General features: G+C 30.1%; 1 protein-coding gene across 1 annotated transcript; it reads left to right on the top strand.

Moving 5' to 3' along the window:
- The first annotated feature begins 8,412 nt into the window (after positions 1-8,412).
- LOC114169799 (protein FAF-like, chloroplastic) lies at positions 8,413-10,729 on the top strand. Its single transcript, XM_028055108.1, has 2 exons — positions 8,413-8,508; positions 8,840-10,729. The coding sequence occupies exon 2, from the start codon at positions 8,871-8,873 to the stop codon at positions 10,395-10,397; it is 1,527 nt and encodes a 508-aa protein (XP_027910909.1). The 5' UTR covers positions 8,413-8,508; positions 8,840-8,870; the 3' UTR covers positions 10,398-10,729.
- Positions 10,730-11,043: the final 314 nt, after the last annotated feature.

Genomic DNA, 11,043 nt, shown 5'->3' with positions numbered 1-11,043 from the left:
CTTAGTCTTACGCAATCTTTAACTGTTTTTAAAAAAACAAGGAGTTCTTCAGCTGCTTTTCTATAATGGGAAAGGAACTATAAATTAAGACGATAGTGTGTACCGACTAATTAATCAACTAACCTAAGAACGAAAAGAAAAATTGTGGAAGAACGAATACAAATAGAAAAATTTTGTTTCGATAATTTAATTGTTTTTCATATGTGTGCGAAAGGGCACCAAGGTTTGCTTCAATTTGGTACATGCAATAGTTAATTCAAAGTTTTAGGTCAAACACTATACTAACGAACCTTTATAGGTTAAAATAATTGGTAAAAAGTTTGAAATAGTGAATTAAGCTTTATTTTGAAGCTTAATTAGGTCCTTTAATGATGCATGCTAATCTAAAATACTATTATAGCTATGATGAGACTTAGAAACAATAGTGTTTAGGTTGACGGAATCAATTAAACAATAATGAAAGCATTAACGATGTGGTTAATTATAGTAGTTGAATTAATTAGTGGCACAAACTCGTATATGCTTGTGAATATTATATTATTATACTGCGTAATAGCTAGTTATGCTAAATGATAGCTTGGTATTAACATATACCTGTTTTAGTTATGAATATAAGTGAAAGAAGTTTGAAAGTAAAATTCTGATTCAAAGAATGTAAACGTCGATAAACTGAACTCAGAAGTGGAGTCAACTCCGAATCAAACCGTCCAGGCCATTGCATGTTAACACTCCATTACCAAATTCTAATGAATATTAAATCACTAACACTACTTTTTCCCATTAAATATCAGCTTCAACATTGCTTTTGAGGATTTTTCTATTCTAAAATCAAAACTTTGATTAAAAATATTAACTAGTTATAGGGGTGGCAATGCGGGCTGGTCCGGCCCGTTTAGGCCCGCACAACGCGGGCTGGCTCGCTCCGTCCCGCATACTTTATGCGGGCTGAAAACATTGACCCACTCCGCATACTCCTTGGCCTGCGGGCCCGCTTTTTTTTTTTTTTTTAATTTTTATGATAAAACTTTCAATGTTTAAAAATTGGGAAACTTTAAGAAGTTCACAAAATTAAGTAAAGACTTTGGAGAATTAGATGATAAATTGATAATTCAACATTTTCATCATATTCATATTATGACATACACAATGTATTTTTTAAATTTTAGCACATTAAAAATTACATAATACTTGTCTTTTCCAATTATACAAGAATTTGAAACGTTAATGCAAGAGTCCATAAAAGAAGTAATTAATATACACAAGTGCAAGTTTTTTTATTTTAATTTTATGCGGATTTGTGGGCCTATGCGGGCCGGGTCCGCGCGGGCCTGCAAGCTCACTATCTTGGCCCGCCCCGCATTTTTTTTGCGGGCCTGCGGGCCGGGCTCGCGGACCAAGTCCTAATTGTCATCCCTAGCTAGTTATGTTGTAATACATGTTTAATTAAGTTTTGAGTCTATCATAAATTTGATTATTTTTAATTGAGTTCTGTTATTTTTTTTTTGGGTACTCAAAAATCTTATATCTTTTAATTGAGTTGTTTTTGTTTAACTTTTTTTATTAATTTTGAATGATGTGATTGTTATATTAGTCTCTCAGCTTATTTTAATATCTTCACATATTAAGAAATAAGATTTTGTGATTAATAAAATAATATTGCAGTGTGACAATAAATGACTTTTACTACTATAATATCGTTAAGATCAAAATCTCATATTTCTTATTATGTAGAGATAAAAAAAATAAGATGATAAAATATTATAAACTCAATTAACGAAAACACTAACGAAGACTCGATTAGATTAAAAAGTATACAAATTTCAAATAACCACTAATAATTTAAAAGTAGACAGCATTCACTCATGAATGTTTTTAAGGAAGTATCATCGGATAAATTTATTATAAATGAATTATGAGTAAACTCATATAAGAGATTAATACATTACTTTTAATTTAAAAGAGTTTGTCATAATTTATTTTCTATATATTATTTAAATTTTTTATGTTTTTACATAATGTGAGGCCTGCTATAAGAAATATATATTTTTAGGAAAAAATAGTTATTATAATATAATCTTAATTAAAATATAGGTGTGAAAAGAAAGAAATAGGTGGAAGTAACATGTGGACATCTGAGTTGTAGCAGTGTTGTAAGATTTGTTAAATGAGAAATGATATTCGAAACAGCATAGAAGTTGTTCGATGAAATGTCACGTCACTTTTTGTGTTATTTGAGCTTTGTTTAAACGTACGTATATCCATCAATTCCTTAATTCTCTTCTGTTTATCCTTATCAAAAGAATTTGTGAAATGAATCCTTTGCAGCTACCACAACCGCTTATTTTCCCCTTTAATTTTATTTTACTTTACTAATGTAAAAGCTTATATGAATCTTCGCTCACTAATCTCACACTTTGCTTAGCACAAGATTCCCACAGATTTTTAAATTTATATGCCAATTGCTACCTATATATATACTTTCTTCCACTAATATCAGATGACCTAAATCAGAAACTAATGCTCTACAAATGCCATTTTTCATCATCTTTTTTTTCTTCACACCTGCATTCTGGATTCCACTTCAATGCCACTTCAACACATATGTCAATACCCACAGCTACACTAATATTATATTTCATGTGCCATCAAATAAATATTATATTTTAGGTTAAATGTACAAACCCTGTTATGCTTTTGCTTCTGCTTACTATTGTATATTCGACATAATGAATTAATTAATGATTGTAGCTCGTGACTTTTTTTTGGTTACCAGTTCACTTTATTAAGATACTATATTTATTCAATATTGAGATTAAATGACTTATAATTTTAAAAAAGTATATCACTAAATATTGATTTAATAATAAAATTTAGTTAAAAACTTTTTATTTATAGTTTAGTGTTATAGATAATCCGATAGTTTAATACGGTTTATAGTTCAACATCGTTTGATAGTTGAAGAGTGAATGGTGCCCTATAACAAAATGTTTAATTAGTGATAAAAATTATTAGTCAATATAATGACCAATTTAGTTATTAATTTATAAAATAAAAGATTATTGATTACTAAAATAGTCACTATTATGAATGAAAAATTATAATTGATCTTTAAATTAGTTTTGAAAATTTAGCTACCAAGGTTCTAGTTATTAAAAAAAAAATTCACTAAACATTAGCTACCTTGGTTTTTGTTACTAAATGAATTGGTTTGTAAATTATTTTTTAAATAATTAGTGACCAATTTAACGACCAATTATAATTTTTTATTCATAATAGTGACTATTTTAATAACTAATAATTTTTTATTTTGTAAATTGATATCTAAATTTATTACTATAGTAACTAATAATAATTTTTAGTTACTAAAATCGGTCGTTAACGAAGAATTTTCTAGCCGTGGTGGTTTATCATTTGTCTTGATGAGTTTATCTATGTTCATCAATTTAGTTGCATTGAATTAGATCTTAATTAACTTTCTTTGTTGGTAATAAGAGAATCCTTCTATATGATATTAATTTTATGAGTCATTTATGAAAGGTAGTTATTAGAGTTATTTATGCATACATAAGATCTTATATTAACAATTTTGATTAATTGAGAGTTGTGAGTTCAACTTTACAATAAAAAAATTGGTTGTTGGGAGAGAAACTTCAAATTACAATTTTTGTTTCATAATGAATTTGTGTCGTGAACATATATTAAAGTTCGATAGCATTCCAATTAAAAACGTTAATCTTTTGTATGTTTTCTCTTATTAACCTTTTAAGTGTTCTTCATAATTTTTTTTATAGTATGGATTTATTGTTTGTATGGTAGACTATTTGAATGAATTTATTTAAGTTATTTTCACTACATAATCGCATTTCATCGTTTAATTTGTTGTCTTATAGAAATCTATCATTAATTTGGACAATTTTAGTGAGCCTGGAATATATAAAATATGTTGGTCCAAAACATTATATATTAGCTAAATTAATATTTTTGAATCTTTGTGATTGATTATGAAATATATTAGATGGAAAAAAAAAAACAACTCAAGACCATCAATTATTGTTTTATAACAATTTGAATCTCTTAGAGTCGTAATTAGATATATACATAAGTTTTTTTCTCAGCAATTTTTTGTATTAAAGAAACATTTTATGCATATTTAATTTAATCATATATGTTATACGTTTGTAAAACTAACATTAACCACGGTATATAAATTTAATTATGTGAAATTAAACTAAAACACAAGTAAGATATAATAACATTTTTTAATAAGAAAAAGCGAACAAAACATTACCAATCCATACAACATTAATTAAACCTCCTTCAACTCAACTCAAAATGCAATATTTAAAAGAAAGGAGTAACATGTTTTTTGCAAGAGGACTAAAATACACCAACAAATATTAGAATACGCGGATTGGAGTAGAGAATATATAGTGTATGCTATTATGATACGTATACACACGACTTTTATATATAAAAAAAAATTAAAGAACCTCAAATTATTCTCTATTTATTTAATTTATATTGTCGATAAATTTAAAAAAAAAAAACATGTTTTTTCAACAAATAATTTAATTATTTTTTTCTTATAAGTTACAGTATAACACCTTAACAATTGAAATAATTTTAAACAGTGGGTACTATATTCTGAATAATGAGTTATGTGAAAACCATAGTGTTGTTTATCCTTTTCACACCCGAAATAAATAATCGGAATGTGATTCCTGCTTCATTTTGTTTATTAAAAGGATAAAGAAATTGATGAGCATTTAAAAGGACATTTGAATGTTGCAAAGGCCATGCTCCTCCCAATTTGGTACCCAACCATCCCAATCTATCAATTTTTAGGATCAGCCTTCCCTTTTTTGCTTCCTCAACCTCACCACAATCATTAGCCTTCACTGCCACTTAATTATGAACCTCTCTCTCTGTGCTTGCTCAGTGGTGCTTGCCAGTTGCCATGGAAATATCTTGGAGCAGCATCTGGGTATATAGATCACCATTTTTTTCTGGTTAAAATTGAAAAGAAATTTTTAAAAATAAAAAATTGTAGAGGGTATACTATAGCGTTGAACGTAGTAGATAAGCTTTTGTAGGTTGAGTGGCTTAGCTTTTTAGTTTTTATAGGCGGACAAAGAGCATCTACTTACCATCTTTGCGTTCCTCAGTTCGTGGCAAAGGATACTACTTGCCTTTCAATTCCTCTATCTATTCATTCATTCCTTCATATATACTTTCTTTATGCTATTTCGTATTTCATATATACATCGTATATATTATTCTTATTTTTATCATATCCAATAGTTACACATCATTTAGAAGTCAAGATCAAAAAGACGATTTAAATACTTTTTTTTTATTTATTAAACTATTTTTGAATAACAAGATCGTAAAGAAATTTTATACTAAAAATAAATAATATCTCAGATGCATGATGATTGATCCTCAGATGCATGATGATTGATCCTTACGATATTACTTAATAGACTTGGGATCGAAACACTTCTTTGTTTTTTCCTCTCTGTCTAAATATACTCTTTGAAAATCATCAACATCATCACCTTTTAGATGGTGGGTGTATATATTTGTATAGAGAAACCCTAATATGAGTATTTTATACACGCACGAATAATGCAAAAACTACAGTGATCGATCGAAGATGGAGAGAGAGAGAGAAAAAAAGAAGAAGTGAGAGTTGTATCCAAAGAGGGTCCCTCAAAATCAAGAAGTGACGCGCGTTCATTTGTTTCCACATACAATATTCCTTGTGATTAAACTATTGTGAGTTTTAAATTTGTAATATTTATTTATTATTATGTGTGTGTGTGTGTGTGCATGTAAGTGATGATGTATTCTCTTTCTCTTGTGTTGTGGGTTTGTTTGTAGCAGCCAATCGTGTTTTCCTCCTACAAAGGTGATTCCTTTGCTTCCTTCTTAAGCCAATTTCGACCAAAAAAAAACCCCACTTTCTGTCTTACCTAATTGGTATGATTAGTAATGTGCATGAAACTGTGTTTTTCTCCATTGAGTAAGGTTATGGTGCTAATTAATTACCTCACTTTTCTTGTCTTCCTCTTATTGCCATTTCCCCTACCAATATCACTTTTATGTTCCTTTCCCAATTTTTTTACAAAAATAATACTTTTTCTTTTGTGGGAGAGGAAGATGATGAGTTATACTTTCACTCTGAAAATTCTATGTAATTTGTTCCCATATACAATTTTCCAACTTTCTCCAATCCACAGAATATATATAATTAAAAATTACTTGGTTAGTTTACGAACTACACTTTGAGTTTTTTTTTTTTTAAGGTTTCTAAAACTAAAAAATAATAATAATTAATTTGACTCTTCATCATGTAAAAATTCTTAATCTAAAACACCCTTATATTATCGATCTTTAGCAGTTTAAAACTGTGGGAACTTACCAAGGTGACTTATTTTTTAAGTTTAGAGACCCATTTTTTTTAAAAAAAAAAAAAGAATAGTTTTCAATAATTTAACCTAAAAGTAAATAACTTTTTAATTTTTTTACTTTTATGGACGGTATTAATTTTAATGTTAATCTAAAGGAAGTACTTTAGATAACTGGAGCAGGAGATTTCACCTACGATGCTTTTAAGATATTTTCATTCTCAAAGTAATTAAAAATCTTAATTAGTGAAAGAGACCTAGCTAATTGCATGAACCAAATAAACTAATACACATCATGATATATAATATCAATCAAACATGAATAACTCACTCACCACTTCTAATTCAAAACTTTAAAATAACAAATTTATGAGTTTTTATTAATAGTATTTAACTTTTTTATTTTCATTTAATATACAAGTTAAACTCATACTTAGATTATATGAACATATTTATATACCAAAAATGGTTGTGAAACTAAATCTTCTTATGTTACTATTACCTCAATTTTCACACATGGGTTTCAACTTGCAAAGAATATATTTAACCATATTAAGATGGTTTGGCAGGTACATATATGCTTGATAGTATCAATAACTTCTGAAATATGACTCAATTTAACATTAGCATTTAGGTTTTTGTCGGAATATCATTATTGATAAGACATAGAATTTAAAATTAATCACGTTTTTATTTTATGTATTTTTCTTAATTTTCCTTTTGAGAGTTTGTCATTTAATGTTAAATGTTTTAAAGCTATCCATACGAAATTACAGAATAAAACTGAATTTTCATACGATAAAAGTCAAGTTAAACAAAAAAGGTCACCAGTAAAATCACTTGATTTACTTCTGAGCCAACAATTTATATTATTATATATGGTTATTTGTTGATTTTTTTTCTTAAAAAAAAAATCTAATTTTATTAAAATTGAAACAAACTTATTTTTTATATTAATTTTGTTTATAATAATTTTGTATGTAACACGTGACGTGATTATGCATATCCATTTTCACTGTTCATTATCGCCATCCATTTTCATTTGTTCACCAATGTAATTAATTTCAGAAAACAAGTAAACAGCACATAACATATATTGCGTGACAGATCACAGTGTATTTAATATCCAACACGGATCCTGTTTCTGTTCTCAAGAGAATTAATTCCTATTTTATTTAAATTCACTATATTTTTATTTTTGGTTTTCTATTTTTTTTTATATTTTTATTCATTTATGGTTTTCAATTATAAAGATTGATAATTTATTTTTTTAAAGATTAAAATTTATATAATAATATTTGAATTTTTATATGTTTAATTGTAAAATTGATATTTTATTTATAATGTACTAAACATATAAAATAAAATTAGAGAAAAATCTTACTTAAATGAATTAACTCATCGATTTATAATTAATCGAGTTATATTATAAAAATTTTAACTCTAAAAATTAAATCAAATCAAATTAACTATATATTTTCTTTACTTAATCCTACATATTCATTTAGTTTATATTTTTTTATATACATTTAACTGAGTTTTAATATATTTTAATTAAAGTTAATTTGGTCTTTTTGTAGAATTGATATGTCACGTGTAAAAAAATGGAAATATCTTTTACTTTATTATTTTTTTTATTTAACAAATAATACTTTCAAATAATTTGACATGAGACATTTTTAATATTTCGATACATGACAGTTTTCATCGATATTAAACTTTAATAAATTTTGAGTTAAATATTTTTATTTAAAAAATGGAGTGAAATTCAGTAGGGGTCACATCTTTTCCTATTATCAAGTGCAAAGTATCGATAAATTTTGACAACATGCATGAATTTATATCTTGAAATTATCTATAATAAATAGGCACATCAACATTTTCCAGAATCCTTCTCAAACCTGTGTCCATAATAAAAATGGGAAAAGGGAAAGAAAAATAAAATAGAAATTGATAAAGGAGTGTTTTCCTGGTGCGTAAGTAGGGTCCACTGAACACGGTTCTTAGAGCTTTTGGCCCCTTACAAATACCCTCATTCTCCCCTTCCACCATTCCCATCATCACTCACCCTTTCTTCCATCTTCTTCCTTCTTTCAAGGTACAAAATGTGCATTCAATTTTTTAATTCATTTTTTTTCTTCTTTTTTCTACTCAGAATTAAGATAAAACTTCATTTCTGACACTAAAATCACCTACATAAATGTATCTAAGTTTTGTACACGTATTTTCCCTGCACCTTATTTATATTGTACGTTTTCCAAAACCTCATGCATGTTACCTATCTGACTCCACTTTGAAACTTGAAAACTCTTGTTTTTAAACACTCTTCACTACTTTATAGTTATCATCTACACTTCTAGGGGAGTGTTTATGATGTTGTTTTTACTATTTGGCGTTTTGTTCTAATTTCTAGTGACTTTTTTGTGCAGCTAGCTAAGTAAGAAACACTTTCTATTGGACATGTCAGCACCTTCTGTTGCCATGACCAACTTCAACAACAAGCTTCAAGGACAAACTCTATTATTTTCTTCTTCTTCTTCTTCTTCCTCTGTGAAGAGAGAAGAAGAGACCATGATGCAGGATCAAGGCTTCATCACCATTTTGGACTCAAACACAAACACAAACACAGTTTCTTCTGCTTCTTCTATGCGAAGAGCTCTCTCGGCAGACATGTCCTCAAACAACTTCCTCTCTCAAACCATTGCTCTTTCCGAAGAACTCGTGCATGCCAAAACCATTGGTGACTCGGGAGATGAAGAGAGCAACAACAAGGAGCTTGAAGATGAAGCTGAAAGAGAGAGGCTCGAGATTTGGAGTTCCATCCAACGGAACAAGAAGGAGGAGCAAGAGAAATCAGGGTCATTTGATACGTGGAGCTCAATCATTTCCCTGAAAGGAAAAGAAGAAATCTCGAAATCTCTTCCTGCGTCTCTTTATGTTCATCCTCTTGTGAAGAGGTCCAAGAGTTGTTTGAGTGAGAAGAGCCTCCAAATCTGCACAGAGAGTCTCGGATCCGAGACCGGCTCTGATGGGTTGTTGTCCTCTTCTTATTCTTCTACTGAGACAGGGGATGCAGAGGAAGAAGAGAAAGTTGCAGAACCAACACACCAAGAAGAAGAAGAGATGAACAATTATGCATCGGTGGTGGCTACAAAGAAGGTTTCGTCACCAACACGTGCTTTCCCTCCACCACTCCCTTCACTCTCTCATCAACAAGCAGGTCCTTCACTTCACATGCGTTCACGCCGTGACAATGGAAGGTTGGTTCTAGAAGCTGTTTCTGTCCCTTCTCACAACAATTTCAGCATTCAGCGCCAAGGTGGTCGCCTTCTTCTCTCATTCTCCAATCACCAAGAAGAGGATGAGGAGGAGGAAGAAGAAGAAGAGAATGATGATTGTGTGGAGCAAGAATACTTAGGAGGGTTGGAGTTTGAGGAAGATGAAGCAGACGAGGAAAAAGAATACACTTTTGGGAGGAAAGAACACCTATTGTCTAGTGGGGTGACAAGTAATGTTCAAGGGTTGGCTTTGATGACGAACAATAAGAAAAAGGCAATCGGGGTAGTGAACAGGAATCCGAAGTGGTCGGAGAAGTTTAATGATGTTAATGTGTCACAATCGTTGCCTCCGAGGCCAAGGGTGGCAAGGTTGATTCCATCGGCACCAGCGGTGGCTGCAGCTGCAGCTTCTTTCAATTTGAATGCTTATGAGTACTATTGGAGGACCAACTCTGCTCCGTCAAAAGGTAGCAGTGTTAAACTTGACCCACTTGACCAAAACAAAAAACATCATCACAATCATCAAGAGAACATGAAGAACAAGGTTGTTGTCTCGAGGGACATGAACAAGATGGTCCCAAGGGAGCAACAACAGGTGTTGGTTCTAAGAGGGAAGAATGGTGATTACTTGGTTCACAATCTGAAGAGTTGCAAGGATTCTAGAAGGTCGTTTCTGTTCTGGGAACCCTATTGCATTGCCACCTCTTGAGTCCGTCACAAACAACTAATTAATCCAAAATCCGTTGCTGAAAACACTAATTATTGTTTCATCATCCTTTTATCTCTACCTGGTTCTGGTTGCAGTGTTTGAGGGAGTTGTTTAGTGCAATCAAATAAAGGAAAAGGGAGTGGAAGAAAAGGATAGTGAGAAAGAGAGAGAGAGAGAGAGAGAAAGGAGAAAATAGTTTATTTGTGTTGTAAGATGAGAGAAATGAGTTGAACAGTGTTGTGATATATAATACTATTTATCTGTCTGTATTTGTTATTGGTTAATCGTTTAATACGTACACAACGTAATCTTAGCTCATCTTTGACTTGGTCGATTGTCTTGTCTTGCTCTAAGATTATCATAACTTCTTAGCTTTTCAACTTTCTTACTTTTGTAATCCTAACCAATGGGGTTTCAGAATCAGTCCTGTCTTGCCTAATTGGTCTTATTTTTTGGGAACACCATGATCATTCCCTGATATGCCTTTCCCTTCCTCGCTGTTAAACTAACACAGTGACAGCAAAATTAAAATCATATTTTTCTTTATTTGAAGAACAAGAAAACATATGATTTTGTTAATAGAGACTAATCTATACTGCAGTTAATGGTTGTACGTACGTCCACTGGTTCATGCTTTTGGTTTAGA

The sequence above is a fragment of the Vigna unguiculata genome, chromosome 11 (assembly GCF_004118075.2).
Source record: "Vigna unguiculata cultivar IT97K-499-35 chromosome 11, ASM411807v1, whole genome shotgun sequence".
NCBI classification, from domain to species: domain Eukaryota; kingdom Viridiplantae; phylum Streptophyta; class Magnoliopsida; order Fabales; family Fabaceae; genus Vigna; species Vigna unguiculata.
This window is presented reverse-complemented; position numbering and strand designations above follow the sequence as displayed.